General features: G+C 48.0%; 1 protein-coding gene across 4 annotated transcripts in view; it reads left to right on the forward strand.

Moving 5' to 3' along the window:
- Positions 1-23,577, forward strand: part of LOC145358038 (transcription factor HIVEP3-like) — a 397,799-nt gene that overhangs the window by 324,852 nt on the left and 49,370 nt on the right. For all 4 annotated transcript variants that reach the window (XM_080211747.1, XM_080211748.1, XM_080211750.1 and 1 more), the window contains 2 exons: positions 534-6,125; positions 8,468-8,613. In XM_080211747.1, coding sequence (XP_080067873.1) covers positions 849-6,125; positions 8,468-8,613 — 5,423 coding nt within the window. In that variant the 5' untranslated portion in view covers positions 534-848. The remainder of the gene's footprint in view (positions 1-533; positions 6,126-8,467; positions 8,614-23,577) is intronic.

The raw sequence follows: 23,577 nt of genomic DNA on the forward strand, positions 1-23,577 counted from the left end.
CAGTGCTAACCACTGTGATGCCATGCCACCCTTAGGATGTTCATTTAAAACCTACCTGACTTAGCTTTTGGTTCCTTTTTCAACCTCTGTTTTGTTTGCACCAGCATCTCTTTAATTATTTAATCACACTGTGGGGTGGCATGGTGGCACAGTGGTTAGCCCTGCTGTCTCACAGCGCCAGGGATCCGGGTTCGACTCCAGAAAGGTTGCAGTGCAGAAAGAGGCCATCCAGCCCAGTGTATTTGCACTGGCCAAAAAAAGAGAATAAAATAACCAGACGCTCATTTTAATCCCAACTTTCTCACACTTGGTCCCTAGACTTGTGGGTTACTGCACTTCAAGTGCAGATCCAAGTATCTTAGGCAATGAATTCCAGAAACATTTCATTGTAAGCTTTGGGGAAAAGTCAAATGTGTGCAAAATGCATTAGTATGGTTTACTACAGTGGAAGCACAGTCCAAATGTTATTGGAAGATGTCACACAAGTGAAAAAAAATTGACCTGTCATTTGTGTGTTTTTCTTTATCTTGAAGGAACCCTGTCGACGGCCGATTACAATGGAAGGAGAGAGGAGCTGTGAAGAAGGTTCCGGAGAAACTGTTTGGAATGACAATCTTGAAGTTGTATGTGATTGATAATTGCCTTCAAAGGAACTCACCATGAAGTGAACTTTACACAAATGTCCCTTTTCTTTGCATCAGTGTCCAGCAGGAATACTTTCTACGGATCTTCGTAAACAGTTCTCAGCAAATGTGAGCTGCAAGGGGATTTTCTAAAAAGACACAAAGTTTAGCAAATGAATCCTGCCAAACTCCAACGCAACAGTACTTGAAGCCTTTTGCTGGGTCATGGAGCCTGAGCCAAGCACTGCACGCCAGAAAAGTACAGGAAGGTCTGATCAGAGTCCAGGCAGGAAGTCGAGCAGAGACGAAGCTTCTCCCTCAAGTGTAAGGTCAACCGTTGCCTATCAGCCAGTCCAGCTTCATCCTCAAGGAAGCCTCAGCAGTGACATTGTCCCACCTCAGCCGCGCTTCCCGGGATCGCTGCAGCTTCCCTCGGAGCACTCTCACCAACAAACCCCAGCACCGGAGCAGCCAAAGCACACCAGCGCTTACCCCTATGAGCAGTCGCACCACGCCTCCCCACAGCTTCTGCAACAACCCATGCCACCAGCATTCATGGCCCCGGTCAAACCCGAGCTGGGTCTGGAGAGGCGGTCCTGGCAGCTGTTTGACCCTCGGGGGCCCGTGGCCTCGGGGTCTTTCGTCCACGCCGGCCTACACTCCCACGGACACCTCCTCCCCTCCCGCTCCGCCGCCATTCCTAAAGAGGAGACTCAGCCTGTCCAACCTGCTTACGGCCACCATGCCCCGCAGGTTTCACTGAAACCCGAGGAGGTGCCCCGGAAGGACAAGAAGCCTCAGAAGCCCGGCAAGTACATTTGCCAGTTCTGCGGTCGGCCTTGCGCAAAGCCCAGTGTGCTCCAGAAACACATCAGGTCACACACAGGGGAGCGCCCTTACCCTTGCCATTCATGCGGCTTCTCATTCAAGACCAAAAGCAATTTGTACAAACATAGGAAGTCTCACGCTCATAAACTCAAAGCAGGGCTGGTGACGGGCACAAAAGGAGAGATGTTTACAAGCACCTCCAGCTTGGAGACTGAGAAGCTGAGCGGGGAGGAGGCCGAGGAGCAGACGGAAGGAGACGAAAGCACAGACTCGGAGGACGAGACGTCTGGGATGTCAGGTCAGTCGCTTGACCTGCCGTCCAAGCATAAGCACATTCCAGGCTCCAGTTCGTTTGGCACCCAGGAGCTGAGTCCGAGGCAGGCGGCCTTCACATTAGCTCAGCAAAGCGAAACGCCCAGCCTCGAAGAAGGCTCCCAGATTTCCGAGTCCTCCCTCGACCTCTCCTTCAGCCACAAGCCCGAGGACTCTCACACTATTAAGCAGAAGTTAGCGCTGCGGTTAAGTGAGAGGAGGAAGGCGCTGGCTGATGAACAGTCCCAGACGTTCCTGAGCCCCGGGAGCAAAGGCAGCACCGAGTCGGGCTACTTCTCTCGCTCAGAAAGCGCGGAGCTGCAAATCAGCCCTCCCCAGACCAGTGCAAAGTCTTACGCTGAGATTATTCTGGGAAAATACGGCAGATACGGTCAGAAAACGTCCATGATCGCGGCGAGCGCAACGCAGAGGACCCAGCCGGAAGACAAGCCTGGTGCACTTTCATTTTCCATGCCTAAAGCCCAGATGGAACAGAACGTTATTGAACACATCACAAAACTCATCACCATCAACGAAGCAGTGGTGGACACCAGTCAGATCGACAGTGTCAAGCCTCGGAGGACCTCGTTGTCCAGACGCGGCAGCATTGAGTCTCCAAAGCCATGTACCTCGAGAGAATCCTTTCAGTTAGACCTGAAGTCACTGGGCTCCAGTAGCTTGGGCTCAGACCCAAGCAGGCACGCCTTCTCAGCGGCGCGCCGCACCCACAGTGCCACCGAAACTGTGCCTCTGACGAGAAGCAACTCCATGCCTTCGGCAAGTAGCGCCTGTTTCCCGCCAGCGTTCAAGGGAAGCTACTCCTTTGACGATCGGATGGCCGACCCGGAGCAAGTTTTCAGTCATGGCCACGGGCTGATATCCCACCACCGCATGCTGAAGAGGCAAAAGGCCATCGAGCTGCCTTCGGGGATGGAGTATCAGACGGAGGAAGGCGGCTATCCGGGGAAAGAGACGCAGCCACTGCCGAGCAGGCCTGGCGAGGAGCAGGAATCCGCTGAGACCGACCCCAGCAAAAAGACCAAGAAGGGCCCACGGGTGAAAGGACTGATGTACGAGTGTGATATCTGCGGGGCGCGCTACCGGAAACGAAACAACTACGAAACCCACAAGAAATATTACTGCTCGGAACTGCACGCGCCAAGATCCCGGCCCTACCTGGCACACGTCCCCCGGGAAGCAGAACATCGAGCTCTACCTCACGATATCCAACCACAGATAGTGCACTACAAGCTGCGTCCGTCACTGGAGCTCACACCGGCGAGGAAGAGGAGGAAAGAGAAGAGCCTCGGAGACGATGAGGAAGCCCCGAGTGACTACAGCAGCAGGTCCACCTCCTCTTCTGTTGCAGTGCCAAGCGCGTCATCTGGTGCCGGAGCGAGTCAGCCCTCGGTGCCGCTGTTATCTCAGACCGCCGGCGGCCCGACAGTGCTGACCCTGCCTGTAGCCAAAAGTGAATCGACGCAGGCCGCGGAGGCGAGCTTGGACCCGGCAATCAGAGCCAGGCCCCCATCAACCGAAAACCTCTCTCAGGCCCTGAGTTCAGACGGCGGCAGCAAAAGAACAACGGGGAAGGAAATCTCTGTCATCCAGCACACCAACGCGCTAAGCAGGCCCAGTTCTTTTGAAAAGTCAGAGCCTCAAGAGCTCCCGGGCAGCGTGAGTTCCCAGGAAAGCCTGCCGGTCGAGTACCCTTCACAAGCCCCGAAGGCGGAGCCAACAGTATCTTGGCAACCGGTCTCCCAGCATCCTCGGCATCACCATCATCATCATCACCATCACCACCATCACCATCACCCCCTGCAGGCCCGATTAGTCCGCCAACGCAAAATCCAGGTCCCTGAGATCCTGGTAACGGAGGAGCCGGAGAAATCGGACAGGGAAAAGGAAGCTGGCGCGAAAGAGCCGGAGAAAGCGCCCGAGGAATTCCAGTGGCCCCAGAGGAGTCAAACGCTTTCGCAGTTCCCAACCGAGAAGCTGCCGCCAAAAAAGAAGAGATTGCGCTTGGCGGAAATGTCGCAGTCTTCAGGCGAGTCGAGCTTCGAGTCCGTCACGCTGGCCAGAAGCCCGAGTCAGGAAAGCAGCGTCTCCCACACTTCCAGTCACTCGGCGTCGTTCGAGAGGGAAGAGCATTGCAAGCCGGAAGCCGCCTCTTTAAAGGAACTTGCCGGGCAGCTGTCTGAGGTCCACGCCAGGCCTCCGGGCTCTCACATGCTGACTGTACCCGCTCACTACCACCACCAGCGTGAGATGAGGCGGTCCTCCTCGGAACAAGCGTCCAGCGGGCAACACCCTGCCGAAGCGTCTGAAGCACGCAGCAAGTCTTTTGATTACGGGAGCCTGTCTTCTGAATCATCCTCCGGCTCTAAGCTGCCCTCCCCTCTGAAGGAGCGGAGGAGATGTTTCCTGGTTCGCCAGACTTCACTGAGCGGATACGCAGAATCCGAGCAAGAAGCCAAATCCCTGTCAAAGTTGGAGAAGCACGAGCAAGTGCACGCTGTCACTAAATCCTTTGCTCATGGTCCAAGTTCTCATTATCACTCTCCCGCCACTCCTCCGTTGCCCCTCTGCTGCCAGCCCAGTGTTTCACAGCCACAGTCTGATACTGCCCAAGCGTTCTACAGCCAGCCACCAACCGAGGCCTTCCCGCCATTCCAGCAGCCGTTACCGCAAGCAGTGCCACAACAGAAGCAATACCCGCAGCCGCAGCTCCCCCCTTTCCCAGGCCAGCACCACCTTCAGCTTTCCTCACCCGAGGTGCTTTCGACTCCCGTTGCTCTGCCTCACGTCCCCTACCCCCTGTTCCCAACGCCGCAGCAACCCGTCAGGCAGGCCCAACTCCAGGCTGCGCAGCCGCTCCTCCAGCAGCCCGTCGAGCTGCCGGTTCACCCATCCTCGCTGGCGCACGCGTCTCCTTCGCAGACTGCCTTCCTGCCACTGCGCTCACAGCTCGCCTTCCAGCTGCAGGCAGACGCTGGCGCTCACTTCCGCGAACAGAAGCCTCCGGCCCATCTCTCTCCCCCGATCCGCGTCCCCTCTCACTCGCCGCCCTTCCACCCGCCGCCCGAGTACAGTTCCGCCAGCGCCGCCCTCTCTTCGGCCGTCTCGTCCCCCGGCACCGTGTCGCTCTCGGCCTCGCAGCCCTCGGTCACTGAATTTCCTGAGCCCCTGCAGCCTGTGGTCTCCGTTGTGGTGCCCGTTAGGGTCCAGACCCACATGCCCACCTATGGCAGCGTGATGTACACGACTCTGTCGCAGATGTTGGTGACGCAGTCTGCGGAGAGCCCTTCCGCAGTGGTTATTTGCAGAGTGGAGGACAGCAGGCCCAAAGGCAGCCTTGTACGTACTGCAGCGATGCACGGCATAGGGCTCGACTTGGCACAGGTGATTAGCGGGCACCACCGGGACTTCTTCCAAACATCATACTTAAGAATACCATTACCCATGACGGAGAGAAAGGGTTACATACCACTGACATCACCAACAGAGGGCACGTGTGGAACAGAGAGCTATCCATCCACTATAGGTGGGAGTAAACGAATGTTATCTCCAGCAGGGAGCTTAGAACTGACCATGGAGACCCAGCAACAGAAGCGTGTGAAGGAGGAAGAGATTGAAGAGGAATCGGAAGAGAGCACCGAACTCGTTAAACATCTAAGTGCGACGCGCTCGAGGGCAGATGATGCCACGAGGCTGCAGAAACCTCAGCCGCCAAGGCAACATCCAGCTGAATCGAAGGCCTCATCTACTCAAACCTCCCAAGAGTGGGATGCCAGCTCAAAGCCAACTTTGTCCCTCCTGCAGTCCTCCCCGCAGCATCCCGGGCCTTCAGAGAAATACAAACTCTGGCCCGGGCATCAGTACAGGAATAAACCGTCTTTAGGGTCAGTGAAGAAGGAAGATTCCCAGGAGATGATCCAAGAGAGAGACCCCCTGCACGTGCCAGAGCTTCAGCAGCTCACCGCCAGCACTTTACCTGAGCCACCGCCGCCACCCGTCAGTCCCAGTCCTGCAAAGTCCAGTGCCCTGTCCACAGAGGTTAGCGATATCCAACAGGTACTACACTTCCCAAGTCTTCACACAACCACTAATGTCAGTTGGTGCTATCTGAAGTACACCAAGCCAAATCCCGTGCAGCAAACTGACCCAAGATCTTCCGTGTATGCTGGTTGGTGCATCAGCTTATACAACCCCAACCTACCCGGCATGTCGACCAAGCTAAGCCTTGCCCTTCTGAGATCAAAGCAGAAGACCAGCAAGGAAATCTACACCATGGCAGCAGTCCCACAGCGAGAGACTGGTAAACTGGTCCCATCGAGCACAAGGAAACTCAAAGTTAGTGAGGTAAGGCTGCAATGAGGCACGGCTTTGATTTTAACACGGTTTAGAACATAAGAACTAGGAGCAGGAGTGGGCCATCTGGCCCCTCGAGCCTGCTCCGCCATTCAATAAGATCTTGGCTGATCTTTTTGTGGACTTGGCTACACTTACCCGCCCACTCACCATAACCCTTAATTCTTTTACTGTTCAAAAATGTATCTATCAGCAGCATCTTCAGAGGCCTTCAGAGAAATACAAACTCCAATAAGGGGAATAGACATAAATATATTCGATAAATACATTAAAACATAAACCACATTGTGTGCAGAGGCCTAAAAAATGGAGCCCTGAGCTTGCAGCTGGGATTTATTGAGCATTTTATTTCTTTACTTTTTTCTCACGTGTTCTGCCAAATACCCCTTTGTAAACTTTATTGATATAGTTCTGAGTAAGTTTCACCAATGGGTAATTATCTCTGTGCGCAAGAGAACCGTATTTGAGCAACTGTTACAGATGGCCTCTGCCTAACATGGATTGAGTTTGGCCAGTCTAAATCTGTCCATCAGCAAAAAGCCAGCCTTCAGTTGCCAATGTACCGCAGAAAGATCTCTCACAGGATGGCTGAGGTTCAATATGCTGAAACATGGCTTTACTGGAGCAGAGATTGCTTGTCTGAATCACCACAGCATCCTCTTCCAATACCTTCTCTTCCATTGTCCAGCTTTGTAGAATCAGAGAATCCCTACAGTACAGAAGGAGCTATTCATCCCAACGAGTCTGTACCAACCACAATCCCGCCCAGGCCCTATTTCCATAACCCGGCACATTTACCCAGCTAATCCCCCAACACTTGGGGCAATTTAGCATGGTCAATCAACCTAACCTGTACATCTTTGGACTGTGGGAGGAAACCAGAGCACCCAAAGGAAACTCATGCAGACGTGGAGAGAACGTGCAAACTCCACACAGGGCTCCCCTTACTTGGTTCAGTCTGCTCTGACTCAGTGAGCAGCAAGTCTTACTTCTGAGTGAGAAGGTTGTGGGTTTGAGTCCCATTGAGGAGACCTGTGGAGAAAGTCTCAGTCAGTGCTTCAGTGCAGTGCTGCCAGGTACGACGTTTAACTGAGGGCCCATTTGCCAAGCAGATGTGAAAGACTCTGTGGCACTTTTTTTGAAGAAGGGCGCAGGAGCTTTCCCCTGTGTTCTCCTGGTCATTACTTATCCCTTAAGCAACACCGAAAGAAAAGAGGATTTAGCCATCTCTTATCACGTCAATACATTGGTGTTTGTGGGATCCTACTGTGCTCAAATCAGCCATGACATTTCCCAAAGTTACAACGGTGACCAAATTTGGGTATCAAGTGCTTTCGGGTGCCCTGAAATAGTGAATAGGGGTGCTATAGAAATGCAAATCTTTGCTTGTTCTTCCTCTGTTGCTTAGCCAGAGGACTTTTCCCAATGACAATTCTTCCTCGCTGCAACAACCTCAAGGATTTAAACCTTGCCCATTATCGTCATCCACATGCTGCCTTTGGCAACATCATCCACAAATAAAGAAGCAATCAGCTTCTCCACGTGCACTGATTAGGCCAAGCTCCAATCCCCATCATCCTGACCCTCTCAGTGTCCGCATACTGTCCGATGACTCCGCCAAGATCCAGGTTTGGATAAGCCACCATATCCTCCTGTCTTTACCTAGGTAACAGTTAAACCTGGGTAAAGACAAACCCATCGTCTTGTCCCTCAGATGCCGTACCTTCACTGCAAACCCAACGCCTACTTCCCGGCCATTACTCAAACGTGAGTTGGCTTTTCCACAACCTCAAAGCCCTGTACGCCTCAGACTCTCCCCAACACAAAACCTAGAACCTCCCTTACGCACACGTATCTTTTTTTCTTGTGGCTGGGCGTTCAGTATTGGGGACGGTGCTCCAAGCAAGAACTGACCAAATGCACTTAAATGAGATAAAGGCAAAACACTGCTGGTGCTGGAATCTGAAACAAAAACAGAAAATGCTGGGAAATCTTAGCAGGCCTGGCAGCACCTGTGGTGAAATATTGGCTTTATTCTCTCTTCACACTGTCTGCCTGCTGAGATTTTCCAGCATTTTCTGTTTTTGTTGAATTTAAATGAGTAACTTCTGGTGACTGGTAAACTACGATTCTGACCATAATTGCCAAAATGCTATCAGCTTATGTTGATTCCTTTGCTCGTTTGTCTGGACCATTCACCATTGCGAGTCTGTAATTCATCCCAGATCCCTTTTGATGATCCCTTTGTTTTGGAACACATGCAGGTTGTAGAAGGAAGTGAGGCATGAGAGGGAGAATAGTACTAACGATCCAATCCCAATGTTCCTGCACAGATTCACAGCCCTTCCCTGCTTCCTGCTGACAGTAGAAAAGAAGTCTGCAAAACGGAAAAGGAAGAAGATAGAAGGGAGAAGCATGAAGAAGACACTTCAACACCCAAGAGAGTGGAGCCAACTAGAGTTAAGATCTTTGAAGGAGGGTAAGGGCAGTGTTCCAACACATTTGTGTATTGCGGAGTGATGGTGGTTTTGCTCTGAAGTGTGTGACCTTTGCAGTGAAGAATATTTGCCGTGGGGATTTAACAGTGCAGCCGACAAGTGACATTAGAATCGTTACATGTTAGCATATTGCAGGCTTGAGACAAACTTCCCCCCCCCGCCATGGTTCAAAGAGGACTTAAAGGTTTAGGCATTTTTTTTCTCTGATCCAAAGTGCAAATTGCCAGCAATGATACTTAAAATGGTGGGTGGGTGGGGGAATGTACCCAACTATGTTACTGGAAGCAAAATGGGGACATGGTGCAACATAGGCCCTTTGGTCTGTTTTAGGAATGTTTCTGATTATTGAATACTGTGCTACCAGAACAGCAACAAAGCTGACTGAGACGCGGCATTAAAAACTGTGGGTTAGGTTTGCCCCTTCACAATCTGTGCTTGATAAGCACAGGTTCAAAATGAGGCATTTTCAAACTGTTGACTCTCATTGGGACCATCCATCACGTTGCATACCAAGTTTTCCAGCTAAGAGGTCATGGGGCTGCCTGCAGCTTGACCAGCACAAACCGTCGTCAATGTTACGGAGCAATGTTCCCCACACTTCCCTCAATTCAAACGTTAATGGTCTTGTTTCTGCAACTGTGTTGTCTTTTAGGCAACGTGTCCGGGCATTTATAAAAAATTAAACCAGGCACCAAAGATCTACTTTATCCAAACTTTTCCCCCAAGTTCTTTCCTTATTTGTTCACGGGATCATTGGCTAGACCAGCATTTATTTCCCATCCCTGATTGCCCTTGAAAAGGTGGTGGTGACCCACCTTCTTGAATGGCTGTGGTCTGTATAGCGTAGGTACACCCACAGTGCTGTTAGGGAGGGAGTTCCTGGATTTTGACTCAGCCGCAGCAAAGGAATGGCAATATAGCTTCAACTTAATGGTGTGTGACTTGGAGGGATTTGTGAAGGTGGTCGCGGACCCATGTGCCTGCTGCCAGGTAGAGGTAGTGTATTTGAAAGACACTGTGAAAGGAGTTTTTTCAAGTTACTGCAGCGCATTTTGTACATTGTAGATTTTTTGCTGCCTGTGCGCAGGTGGCGGAGGATGCACTAACCAAGCAGGCTGCTTTGTCATGGGTGATGTTGCACTTCTTGAGTGTTATTGGAGCCCCAGCAAGTGGAGAGTATTCCATCACAGGCCTGACTTGTGCCTTATAGATGGTGGACAGGCTTTTCAGAGTCAGACAGTAAGTTACTCGGCACAGGATGCCTAGCATCTGACCTGCTCTGTAGCCGTGGTATTTATACAGCTAGTCCAGTTCAGTTTCTGGTCAATGCTGACCCCCCAGGATGGGGGACTCAGCAATGATAATGCTGGTGGATGTCATCAGAAGGTGGCTAAATTCTCTCTTGTGGAAGATGGACATTGCACTTGTGTGGCACACATTTTATTTGCCAGTTAATAGTGCGAACCTGAATGTCATTCAGGTCTTGCTGCATGCAGGAATGGACTGCTCCAATATCTGAGGAGTCACAAATGATAATGAACATCCCCACCTTTGATATTAGGATGGAAGGAAGGTCACTGAACAACCTGAAGATAGTTGCACCCACGACCCTCCTCTAACAATCACAAACATCTTCCTTTGTTCCGGACATGACTCAAAGCGGTGGAGAATTTTCACCTTGATTGCCATTGACTTCAATTTTGCCAGTATTCCTTGGTGCCACACTCAGCCAAATGCCAGTTTGATGTCAACAGCAGTCACTCTCTCACCCCCACTTTTGTTCATATTTGGACCAGGGCTGTAATGAGGTTTGGAACTGAATGGCCCTGGTGTAATGCAGACTGGGCATCAGTAGGCAGGTTATTGCTGTGTTAAGTGCCACTTGACAGCAACATCTTTCATCAGTTTGCTTTTGATGGAGAATAAACTGAATTGCCCCGATTGTATTTTTTCTTGTGAAAAGGACCTATCTGGGCAATGTTCCACATTGCCAGCTAGATGCCAGTGTTGTAGCTGTACTGGAACAGCTTGGCTCGGGGCACAGCTAGCTCTCTGCATGCTGCAGAAATGTCGTCAGGGCCCACAGCCTCTGCAAGATCCAGCACCTTCAGCTGTTACTTGATATCACGTAAAGTGAATCAAATGGGACCTCAGGAGGAGGCTGAGATAGAACAGCCACTCACTACCTCTGGCTGAAGGTGTTTGCAGATGCTTCACTCTTGCTATTTGTATTAATGAGCTAGGCTCCCCAGGTTATTAAGGATGTTTCTCCTCCTCCTGGTAATTATTTAATTGTGAGATGTGGATGTGAGGCTCCCAGCAATGAGGGTGAGGTGAAGCTCTGAATAGCATGAGTCAGGATTAATAGAGACTGTTGACAGGCGAGAAATTGTGTATGATGCATTGAGCAGTTTGTGACGCTAATCGAACACTTGATGGGCCTGACATTTAACATTTATTGACCTTGACCGCTGATGTGAAATCATTGAGCTTCTTGTGGTGCTGCACAGAGATTCTCAGGGCTAAATGACTGGCATTACCCGCCACAGTTACCTACTCCCACTGTCCTCTGGGCATTTGTCCTGAGGGCCTTCTGACCCCATGCGGTTAGATAGCATCTTTCCCCTGCACCTCCTCAACCAGCTCCTCCGGTACATTGTCTGAAAACCTTGCAGCTCTCTCTTTGCCAGGTTGTGCAAGAACTCTTGTGTTTTTCCTTGCTCACATTCTCTTCTGCAACCTGTTCCAGCACATGTTTCAGCCAGCATATGGCCTCCCCTTTAACAGTGCAGGGTAGCTTTAAATCGTGCAGGCCAACTTCAATTAGTGCTAGTCTCTCATGAATTTAAACCTTTGCTCAGATGCATTCAGCACCAAACAATATTTGCATTCTGCATGCTTGGAAGCAACGGGCGTGAGTTAATTGCGCATCACAGTCTTTGTGTCTTTTTACACATCTTATTGAATTTTGCAGCCTGCGAATTTCTTCCACAGGTTGCCTTTAACATCCAAACCCACCACTCAATCTGTGGGAGGGAACCCTGCATCTTAATATTTGATACTGCCTGTCAAGAGGCCCATCCCTAACTGTGCAAGCTGCTGCAATGGAATCCCAGGAGGGACGGTGACTACTGAGATGGTTTCAGGGGAACCAGAGGCATTTATTCCACCTACAGTTCTGTTTAAGATTAAAGATCTTTTAATTGCGAAGTCATAAACTGGTTCACTATTTTGAAAGTAACCTGTCTCTCACAGTACATGTAAAAGTGAATTTGAGGAGAGTGATATTTGGAAATATGCACACTTACAAGTGTCCCACAAGATAACCACTTAAGAAGCTTTATGTTAACATTTGGTGATCTGGACAAGGAATCCAAATCACAAACTTCCTAGAAATGCCCTTATAATGTGTTGTATGTCTTTGGAATCAATATTTAAAAATTCTGCAACACCCACCTGCAGTAATGTGACTATTAACTGACCCAAAAATCCCCTTTTAGTAACTTAACAACTTGCTGACTTATAACTGACTAACACTTCATAACTTAGTAACTCTTTGAGCTTATCACCTGCTCAACCCTTCTCTTGACTCACTGTTCCCCTCCCCTGAACCCGTTGCTGTGAGCGAAGGCTTGGGAGAGGACAGCAAGAGAGAGGCTGTAAGCAGGAGAGTCAGGAGACCGAAGTGACGAGTAGGTCACAGGAAAGACATCTGCTAAGTGATAACTTTGGGATCCAGGAACTGACGAGAGTGAATGTCAACTGTTAATTCCACCTGATTAGTCACGTCACACTTGTCCACTAATTTCCTGTCCTGGGGAGTCTACAGCTTCTTTGCTCATAGGCTAGAGTGGCAGTAAATCTCATTCAAGCATCAGGATGTGTGCAGCAAGAATAATTCGTGTGCGGTACTTGAGGGACTGGTGCATGGCTGCACTGGCGCACATTGAGGGCACATTGCGCAGTGGTTAATGTTAGAAGGGATAAGTGCAGTAAAAAAGACGAAGGCAGCCAATCACTCAGCTGGAGTCTGTCATTTACAAACAGTTATAACTGCCCTTTGATTGGCCTCACTAATTCAGAAGCCACTGTGATTGTGCTATTTCAAGCAACGGCCTTGACCAGAAAAAACAGATTTGTAATCAGATCAAACTCATCTGTGCTTTAGGCCCTGGTCCATCAGTGAACAACGTCACAAGAGAACAGTAACTACATTAGAATAAAGACTGTAAGCTCAGCTGATTTGCGTGAATGCATGTTATCCATCCTCCAGGAATTTGCAAGTTCACTTGCTGTCCATTTAAGTGATTATTGGAGAGAGAATCTTGGCAGTCTTCATTCTATGTTAGGATTTCATGAAGGACTGTTACATTCTCTGCACTTGTGCATCACTCATCAAGTAAGCAACACTGGGGAGAGCTTGGGTTTGTCCCGCTTCTTTCTGGGTGAGAACACACATCACTGATGGAATTGCTCACAGTGATGCTCTGGAGGGGAGCCCCTGGTCTGGAGATGTTGAGCCACTGTGAAAGGTCAAGTAACTATCGTGTGTGTGTGTGTGTGTGTGTGTGTGTGTCTGGGTGTAATGTACGCATGTTGTGACTATGTGATGTGTCAATGTGCAGAACGTGTGCGTTTGTGTGTGTGTGTGTGTGTGTGTGTGCGTGCATGCATACGTAATAGGCCCACACTATCTCCCACTGAACAAACACCACAGCAGTTAGGAGGATGCAGATAACCTTTAAAGGTCATGTCGCTAATGATAGTTCAGAAGGATTTATTTGAATGTCAGAGATGATGCTGTGTTTAATGTGTTGAGTTAATTTGGATTTTAAGGAGCTTGGAGTATTGTAGCACAAAATATTGCAATCCCTTTTCATAAGAGTGCAACCTGTTCCCTGGCTGGTAAAGGCAGATTTCCCACTGTTAAAGTAGATTAGGGCATCCGCAAAAGTAATATTAGATGGACTGAAGATGAATATTTACTTCAGTCAATGAAGTGGAACACCAGCTGTAGCGACAATTGGCATGGACTTGGCCCACTGCCATTAAAGGCCAGTGCTAATTTGATAACTGATTTATTTGCATGGAAAATTTGCATAAAAGATTGATAGGTTATTCATCCACCTGCTCATCTTATTACTGTGCAACCAGTTCAGTCATACGGGGGGTGGGTGAGGAATGCATTGGGGTTGTTTGGCCTCAACTACTTTCTGTGCTAGGGAATTCCACACATTCACCACCCTCTGGGTGGACAAGTTTCTCCTCAACACAGTCCTAAAAGATTTACCTCTTATCCTCAAACTATGACCCGTAGTTCTGGACTCTCCCATCATCAGGGACATTTTTTCTGAATCTACCCTGTCTAATCCTGTTACAATTTTATAAGTTTCTATGAGATCCCCTTTCACTCTTCTGAACTCCAATTAATATAATCCTAGCCAACTCAATCTTTCCTCATATGACAGTTCTGCCATTTCAGGAATCAGCCTGGTAAACCTTTGCTGCACTCATTCTATAGTAAGAACATCATTCCTCAACTAAAGACACTAAAACTGCGCACAATACTCCAGGTGTGGCCTCAATAATGCCCTATATAATTGCAGTAAAACATCCCTATTCCTATACTCCGGGTTGATAGGTTTTTGAGAGGCAAGGGGATTAAGGGTTATGGGGAGAGGGCGGGAATGTGGAACTGAGACAGATCAGCCATGATCTTATTGAATGGCGGGGCAGGCTCGAAGGGCTAGATGGCCTACTCCTGCTCCTATTTCTTATGTTCTTATGTTCTTATTTTCCTGAGATGCATAGGTTAAAGGTAATAGTGGGTAAAATATGTAGAGATATGAAGGTAGAGCCTGGGTGGGATTGTGGTCAGTGCAAACTTGATGGGCCGAATGGCCTCTTTCTGCACTGTAGTGTTCTATGATTCTATGAACATACCATTTGCCTTCTTTACTACCTGCTGTACTTGCGTGCTTACTTTCAGCAACTGATGCATAAGGACGCCATGATCTCACTGAGTATCTACCTCTCTCAATTTACATCCATTCAAATAATAATCTGCCTTCCTATTTTTGCTACCAAAGTGGATAACCTCACATTTATCCATATTGCATTGCGTCTGCCACACATACGCCCACACACTCAGCCTGTCCAAATCATGCTGAAGTATCTCTGTATCCTCCTCACAGCTCACCCTCCCAACCAATTCTGTATCATCTACAAATTTGGAGACAATACATTTAGTTCCCTTGTTCAAATCATTAATATATAATGTGAACAGTTGGGGCCCTAGCATTGATCTCTGTGATAACCCACTAGTCACGGTCTGCCAATTGGAAAAAAAATTCCAACTCTTTGCTTCCTGTCTGCTAACCAGCTTTCTATCCATCTCAAGATACGACTCACAATCCCACGCTCTGTAACTTTACATAGTAATCTGCTATGTGAAACCTTGTTAAAAACCTTCCGAAAGTCTAAATAAACCACATCCACCAGTACTCCTTGATCAACTCTACGAGTTGCATATTATAAGAGTTCCAGTAGATTTGTCAAGCACGATTTTCCCTTTCTTTCTTAGCTTTATGCTGACTTTGTCTGATTGCACCACTGCTTTCCAAATGCTGTGCTATGAAATAATGGATTCTAGCAATTTCCCTACTACCGACATCAGGCTCACTGGTCTATATTTTCCTGTTTTTTCCCTACTTCCCTTTTTGAAAAGCAGGCTTACATTAGCCACCCTCCCCATCAGTAGGAACTATTCCAGAGTCCAAAGAATTTTGGAAAATTTCCACCCATGGATATACAATTTCTGGGGAGTTACTTTCAGAGTAAATAATCGTGTAAAGCATTTCACTGGACGTGTGAACTGTTGATGTATTCCCTGAGGCAGAGAAGTGTCTTTTACATCCTTCCTGGATATATTGGTGACCATCTTCAATTGATGGCCCCTTGTTGTGGCCTCCTCCTTTAGGTGGGAATAGTGTTGGAAATTCTGCTAAAACATTGGAAGAGCTCAGATTTTTAAAACTAGACTGAAAAGGAATGGTTTGCAGAGTAACCAGTCAGAAATCCAGATGACATGATGCTTTGATCATTTTCTGACTCAAGGACTGAGATTGTTGTCTGTGCACTGAAATGACCACACAGTGTATGTCACCGAGGCAGGGAAATCTGCCCACAACACAATGACAGGGCTTTTGGCAGAACCACAGTGTCAGAGAGGGAAACACTAGATTATGAAGGGAAAATCCAAAAGTGTTTGTTTGCAGTTTGTTCTTTTCCTGTTTAACTAGTGACAGGAACGGGTTTTCGGGTTAGCAGTTCTGATTTAAAAGAAAAGGCATTTTTTTTTTGCAGCGAGGGCTCTGCTAGTTGCAGAAGCTCTTTCTGCTCCAGGATGGGATCAGCGGATAATTAAAAGAATGATTTATGGGTGAACTCGCAGCTTGGAGTCTCACCAGGCTAGTGGGTAAATCGCAGAATTGGCTCTGCATTGCTACAGTCCTGTCTCCAACCCTTGTTCCCGTCAAGCAAGAACCAACAGGAAATCTGACATAATTTCTTAACGTAATGAGCTGTTCTGCTGCACATTTCAGAGAGGCATGTTCTTAACAGCGACTATTTTCACTCCTCCATTCCCAGCCTGCTGTCTCTTTCTCTGTGCAGATTTATCATCAAGCATAATGCAATTCCCAAAACCACCTCAGTAATGGACCCTGTAGCTATCATGTCTTAACATGTCCTTCATTACCATGCGGGAGGAGGGCACGGCACTGGCACCTGGGCAACTAGCATCTAGATTGCCAGTGTGGCTGTGGGATTTTCATCAAAGTCAGTGTTCAGTAATGTGGGAGGCATGTGGCCACCCCATACAGATCAGTGACGTACTCAGGCTTGGCGTAGCTTGTCCTGGGTTCCAGGTTGGCAAACCTTCACTTGGCAATGTCAGCACTGCCCCTGTGCACCCCTGCAAGAGGCACCAGTCAAAGTCAGCTCTTGAAGCGATGTGCGAGCACTTCCAGCCGCAAGACCACTGGATTGTTTGTAGTGCTGGGGCCATCTCTGGTCTCATTACGCATTAATGAAGGCGACCTTGTCATATAAAACAGGCAGCTAATGCCAATGGCTGCTTGAGCTGAGCCAAAGCCAGTTGGAACACTTCCAGTTGGTGTTGTCCTTTGTAGTGATGCATGATGAACTAACAGCAACTGACCAAAGAACGATTAGATGTGGTTTTGGTGTCTTGCAGTCCTTTGGTTTCTGTTGACTTTGCGATTTGCTTATTCTTAGAAGGGTTTCAAACCTGTTGCCAAATTAATCCATGCCCTTTAACTTCATTGTAAGAGCTACGCTGTTTTTTATCCAGTGCACCCTTAGTAAGAAGCAAGGGAGAAGCTATTCAAAATTAATCTTTCTGCAATGAGCTATTACATTTATTAATACTCTTCTGATCTGCTAATTCCTCTGGGAATTGAAATGAGGTCAATGCCAAGGCATCTGGGGACTGTCCACTGAGATAACCTTTCAGTGACTAGTGCCCCTGAGTAAGATCAAAATGTATAATTCATCAGCTGATTCATAGCTTCAAAGTTAGATGACCTTGAGTTCAAAGTCCCAAACCAGACACCTGACCACACAAATCTCGGCCAACACTCCAGTGTAGTACTGAGGGAGTGCTGCACTGTAGGAGGTGCTGTCTCTCAGGTACAGTTTTATATTTTCCGTCCATGGATGCAACCTGACCTGGTGAATAATTACAGCATATTCTGTGTTTATTATAGATTTTTAAAGCATTTATTAGAAGAATGCACACCACTCCTTTGTTCACGTAATAAATATGTTAAGCACACACCTTGATCTTTTTGCAGCCTGGGAGGCAGGACAGCTGGCAAACTAATGTGGGAGGCATGGACGGTGTGCCCGATATCCTCCCATGGCCATGCCATGTTGGCATCGGCAGGAAAGATTGTACGTGGCCTACCTGCCTGGAGCCCAGTCAGACCACCTGAGTGACCTGGTGCATGCACTAGGAAGGATCAGAACAGATTGACCAAGGAATCAGGAGTGGCGGGGGTGTGGGGTATGTTGGAGATGAGAATTTATTTTACACGTGAGTTATGATCGGCAATGCACAGCCTGAAAGCATGGCAGCAGCTTTTGAAAGGGAATTGGATAAATGGTTGAAAAAGAGAAATCCAGGGAGGCAATGTAGAAAGAGCAAGAGGGGTAGGACTAATCGGATAGACCATAAGATGTAGCGGCAGAAGGAGGCCACTTGGCCCACATTGCCTTTGTCTTTGGTGTCATTCAACCACCTTGCAATGAATGGCCTGAAACAGTCATCCACCAATATATAATGTCACGGTGGATGGAAGGCATGTCTAAGCCTCCCTATGCTATATCCGTCACCTAACTTGGCTGATTGTTAATTGCTGAGTGGAGGCCAGGCTTCCTGGCGCAATATCCGGGAGAAAAGCTGCATTCCTTGGACGCTCTCACTCCTGGAGAGAGCTACATGTTCCACAGTGTGGAGGGAACAGGTGAAACAGAAACATTCACATGGAGCAGATCCCGTTCGAAGGTAGTAGCGTAGCCAGCCTAAACATCAGCAGATAATTCACTTCAGGCCTTCATGTTTGCAAATGCACCACATCTGCAAACATTTTTCTACAAATTAATTTTTACCCTGTGGTTAAGTCAGCGACGGAATAAATATCAGCTGTCTCGGGTAATCCCTTGTGTGTTCTATAAATAGTCCACTGTATTACGCCAGTGGGAGACACCAGTCACATCCTAACCTGCCGATAAATGGACCTCGCTGTAATTACATTCTTTCTGGAAGTGCTATTAGAGACTTGTTGACAGCAAGAAGCAACCAAAGAGATGGAATTTGAGAACTCCTGCCCCTGACTCTTAAGCACAAGATTTGTACTGAGGGAATGCTGCACTGCCAGAGGTGCCATGTTTTTGAATAAGATATTGCGAAACAAGGCTGTGTGTACCTCTTAGGTTGACGCTAAGGACTGCAAGGCATTATTTGGTGAAAAGTAGACAAGTTCTTCCTGGTATCCTGGCCGATAGTTAGCTGTCAGTCTCAATCGTGTGGGTGTGACAGATTGTCAGGTCACGCTCTTAAATGGCAGAACAGAATAATTCTCTTTTCCTTTTAGCACAATTGAATGCACATTTCACAGATGTACTTTACACTGTCCTTGAAGTGGTCAATTCTCCTAGAACCAATCCCAGCTGGTTCTTACCTCCCAAAGGTTTATTTATGTTCTTTTCCTTTCTCAGCCGGGTATCCTTTAATCTCAGAGTGACGTTTTTCTCCCCAGAGAACCTTTCTCTAACGTAGACTGGGTGAATTTTCCAGGCTCATTTGGAGTCCCTCTAAATTTAGTCTTTTTGATCTAAGCGTGACCTCCTACCTGCATTCCTGCACGGTGAACCATAGAATCTCGCTGCCGAGCTGATCTTCCTCTTCCGGTTCCCAGCACATTGCCCTTGTCCGTGAGTTACAAGAATATCTTCGGCCCTTCCCCTCTCAAAGCCCATCTCCATAGCAGCATGAAGCACAAGGGCCTTGTATTCAGGTAGACATTCTGGTTAGCCATCCCTGAGACCTCCCCCCCCAGCCCCTCTTTTATCTTGGAAGTAAGTGGACAGTTTAAAGGACAACTGTTCCCAACCCGCCATTCTCAACACTTTTATAGGACTTTGGAGACTCATGATCTGTCCAGTTAGCACGCAGGCTATTGCCATTGCCTCCAAGTATAAGCACCTTGCACCCTCTTCCCAATAAAACTATGTGTGTCCCCTTTAATCTTTAACGATCGAACTGCTTAGGCTTGCTGTCAGACTTCAGATCAGGTTATACACTACCTGGCCCCAACACCAACTACCCACCACCACCACCGCTTCCCCCCCCTGCCCCCAACACACACTTTTATTTTACCTTAGTTTAAAGATATAGGCTGGAATTTTACTGGTGCATCCCTCCCGATTCCAGGGGCGGGCGAGGCTCGGAGAATGGTAATCTCCATTGGGCTCAGGCAGGATCGTAAGAACTTCGGGTGGACACGCCAGTAAAATTCTGCCCATAATCACAAGAGGTAGCAATCTTATAAACCTCATCGTTCTAATAAGCTCTTTTATAAGACCCTTGTCAGACCCCACTTGGAGTAATGAGAGCAGTTCTGGTCACCTCACTACAGGAAGGATGTGGAAGCTATTGAGAGGGTGCAGAGGAGATTTACAAGGATGTTGCCTGGATTGGGAGGCATGCCTTATGAAGATAGGTTGAGGGAGCTAGGTCTCTCCCTGGAGAGACGAAGGTTGAGAGGCGACCTGATAGAGGTTTATAAAATGTTGAGAGGAATAGATAGGGTGGATTCTCAGAGGCTATTTCCCAGGGCTGAAATGGTCGCTACGAGAGGACACAGGTTTAAAGGCGCTGGGAAGCAAGTACAGAGGAGATGTTAGGGGTAAGTTTTTCACTCAGAGGGTGGTGAGTGCGTGGAATCAGCTGCCGTCGGTGATGGTAGAGGCAAACTCGCTGGGGTCTTTTAAAAGACTTCTGGATGAGTTTATGGGATCTAATGGGATTGGGAGTTACAGATAGTTCTATGGCTTGGTAGGTATAGATGTGATCGGCGCAACTTGTGGGCCGAAGGGCCTGTTTGTGCTGTAGTGTTCTATGTTCACAACCTCAGGCTGTCGCAACGTGCTTTCTATGCCGTGAAGCATTTTAGAAGTGTAGTCACTGGTATAATGTGGAGAGCTCAGCAGTCAATTAGCACCCAGCTAAGTTCTTACATTACACTATTGACTCCACTTGTTCTATATTTCATGGGTTAGAAAACATTTCAGAACATTTTGGAGGTTGTGAAAGGGGCTATATAAAGCAAGGACCCACAAATAGAAATGTGTTAATGACAAGATAACCTCATTGGATAAATGTTAACCAGGGCGCGGGGGGAAATTACAGCTATTCTTCGAACAGCATTTTGAAACCTTCCCTTCCATCTTTATTACTGCAAGTTCTTTCTCTTAAAAAAAAGTCAGAGAGTGATTCAGAGAATTGGGTGGGGTTAACTTCATCAGCACTAAGTAAATGAGGCTGATGCAAATCTCGGGCAGATCTGGTGACTTATTTGGGATTCAGAATGGCTGCAAAAAACCAGACCTTTGGCTCATGGTCTGTGTAATCAGAGGGGGCTCTGCTGGGGCCATGGTGTAATCGAGGAGCACAGAATGAAAGTACTGAGCTCGCTTCCACAAGGGAACCTTTATTAATTGCTGGCAAGGTTCTTGTTCGAAAGACCATGTTGAATTTGTTGTGTGCAGTGTAAGTACTTTTTCTTGAAAGTGCATAGTCTTTGGATAGGAAATGATTACTTGCAGATGGGCTTACAGTGAGAGTTTGTTTAAAAGCATTCCACAGTTACAGGCATACCATGTAGAGTCTCCCAACGGCACATCAGGCAGCAGGCCTTAAAACTACCATATTTATTGGAATATACCGATAGGGTGAGCTGATTTCTATCCCCTATTTTCTCCTATCTTCCTTGCCTGAAGGGATCAACTCCAGATGGAAAACCCATTCCACCGACACCATCAGTTCCCATGGCTCGTGCATCCCACCGGCAGCCTGTGACAGCCAGATTCACCAACACTGGTCCAAGATATTCAAAATATTTATAGTGCAGAAGCGGATTGCTTCACCAAACAGATCCAAGCCAGTGTCAATGCTCCACACAAGCTTCCTCCAACCGCTCAAATCCCATCAGCATATATTCTTCCAAATTTCTCCCTCACTTTTATCCACTTCCCCTTCATCTAGAATCCCTACAGTGAAGAAGGAGGCCATTCGGCCCACTGAGTCTGCACTGGTCACAATCCCACCCAGCCCCTATCCCCGTCGCCCCGTGTATTTGCCCTGCTAGCCTCCCTAGTTCGCCTGTATTTCCTGAAGTCGTAGGTTCCAGAATTTCACCACTCCCTGGATAAGGATGTTTTCCCTGAATTCCTGATTGGATTTATTAATGACTGTCTGGCATCTAGGGCCCTGATACTGGTGTTGGCCACAGGTGGCCACATCCTCCCTGCACTGACTCCGGCAAACCATTTCATACTATTAAAAACTTCGACCAGGTCACGCCTCTGTCTTTTTACTTGAAAAAGAGTGCCACCCTGTTCAATCTTTCCTGATAAGTGTCGCATCTCAAGTTTCAATATGAAACTTTTTGCATCAAGTTTAAATATCGCTGGGGTAGATCTTTTTTGCATCGTCTCCAGTGCCTCTTTCATGCTTTATATAAATCGGGAGATCCAAGCCATTTGCAGCATTCCAAATGCGATCACACCAAGGTTCTTTGCAATGGCCCGACTTTTAGAAATGAGCCACGTGCTTTGTTTACTTTGCAATGTGTTTTTTTTAACCTGCATCTCTATCTTTAGCGATCACTGTAATGTTTCAATTTGTGGTCTGGAGCTGCCATCGCGTGACCTTCTGACCCTGCCCCCACACTTCATAGAACGTAGAATCCCTACAATTCTGAAGCAGGCCATTCAGTCTATCGAGCCTGCACTGACAATGATCCCACTTAGGCCCCATCTCCGCAACCCCATGTGTTTACCCTGCTAATCCCCCTTGACACGAGGGACAATTTAGCATGGCCAGTCAACCTAACCGGCACATCTTTGGCACACTTGTGCCGTTGATTGGCCAATCTGTCTATCCATGTGGACAGCCCCTCCCCCACCTCTGATTCCCCCAGCTACCCACCACTCATTGAAAAGTGAATAGATTCCCCACAACTTCATGAGATTACCCTTCACTGTCAGACAACAGCTTTTTATCCCATTCCCAGTATTTTTATAACCAATAAACAAAGTCTTCAAAGGTTATTTTTTTTAAGACATAATCATTTGCTGGCCCGGTGGTTTTTCCTCTTGGGTTGCTCTGGGAGATTCCTTGAGGTGGGGGAATTGTTGGAGGGAGGCTGGTCTGGGGGTGTGATGGTAAAGTTCCTTAAAACAGAAGGACGCAGAAAAAGCATGAATCAGATCTTAGGTAGCTAAGAGCCCTGGTAGTCACAGTTCATGCACAAGGAGACAGTGACACCATTGTGGCTACAAGAGCGGGTCAGAGGCTGGGAATTCTGTGGCCAAGTACGTCTGACAAGGCACAGGTCAGAAGTATGATGGAATGTTCTCCGTCTTTTCCTCTCCATACTTGCCTGGATGAGTGCAGCTTCAACAACACTTGAGAAGCTCGACTCCATCCAGGACAAAGCAGCCCACTTGACTGGTACTCCATCCACCACATTCAGCATTCACTTCCTCCATCACCCATGCACAGTAGCAGCAGTTTGTACCATCCGCAAGCTGCACTCAGTAAGCCCCCTTCCACAGCACCTTCCAAACCTGCAGCCCGTATCACCTGGAAGGACAAGGGCTAGCATTGCCAACCCCCCCCCCCCCCCCCAGAATGGCCAGAAGCCTACTGGGTTCGCTATCAGTCTCCCAGCAGCTATTAAAGGCAATCTGGGAGATTTGAAAATGATAATTCTGCCGTTCCATTCTGTGACTCATAGACCGTAGCCACAGTCCATTCATGGCTGTTGATGATTGCGTTTGAGGCAGCCGCACAGATATAACATGATAACGTAGAGGTAGCCAACACGTCCGCACACGCAAGCTACACTCTCAAATGTTGCTGCTGTCTGATTATTTTCCTCATGAGCTGCTGTCTAAACCTTGAGTCGACCTCTAGATGTGGCTGAAAGTTCTGAGACTCGAAGTAAGAGGGACCCTAGAAAAGTTAATTTGGCTAAAGGATGCTGCTAATTTAACAATTTAGTGGCACAGTGGTTAGCACCACTGCCTGACAGCTACAGGGACCAGCGTTCAATTCTTGGCCTCCGGTGACTATC

The sequence above is a fragment of the Carcharhinus amblyrhynchos genome, chromosome 24 (assembly GCF_965287045.1).
Source record: "Carcharhinus amblyrhynchos chromosome 24, sCarAmb.v2.hapA, whole genome shotgun sequence".
In the NCBI taxonomy this organism is placed as follows: domain Eukaryota; kingdom Metazoa; phylum Chordata; class Chondrichthyes; order Carcharhiniformes; family Carcharhinidae; genus Carcharhinus; species Carcharhinus amblyrhynchos.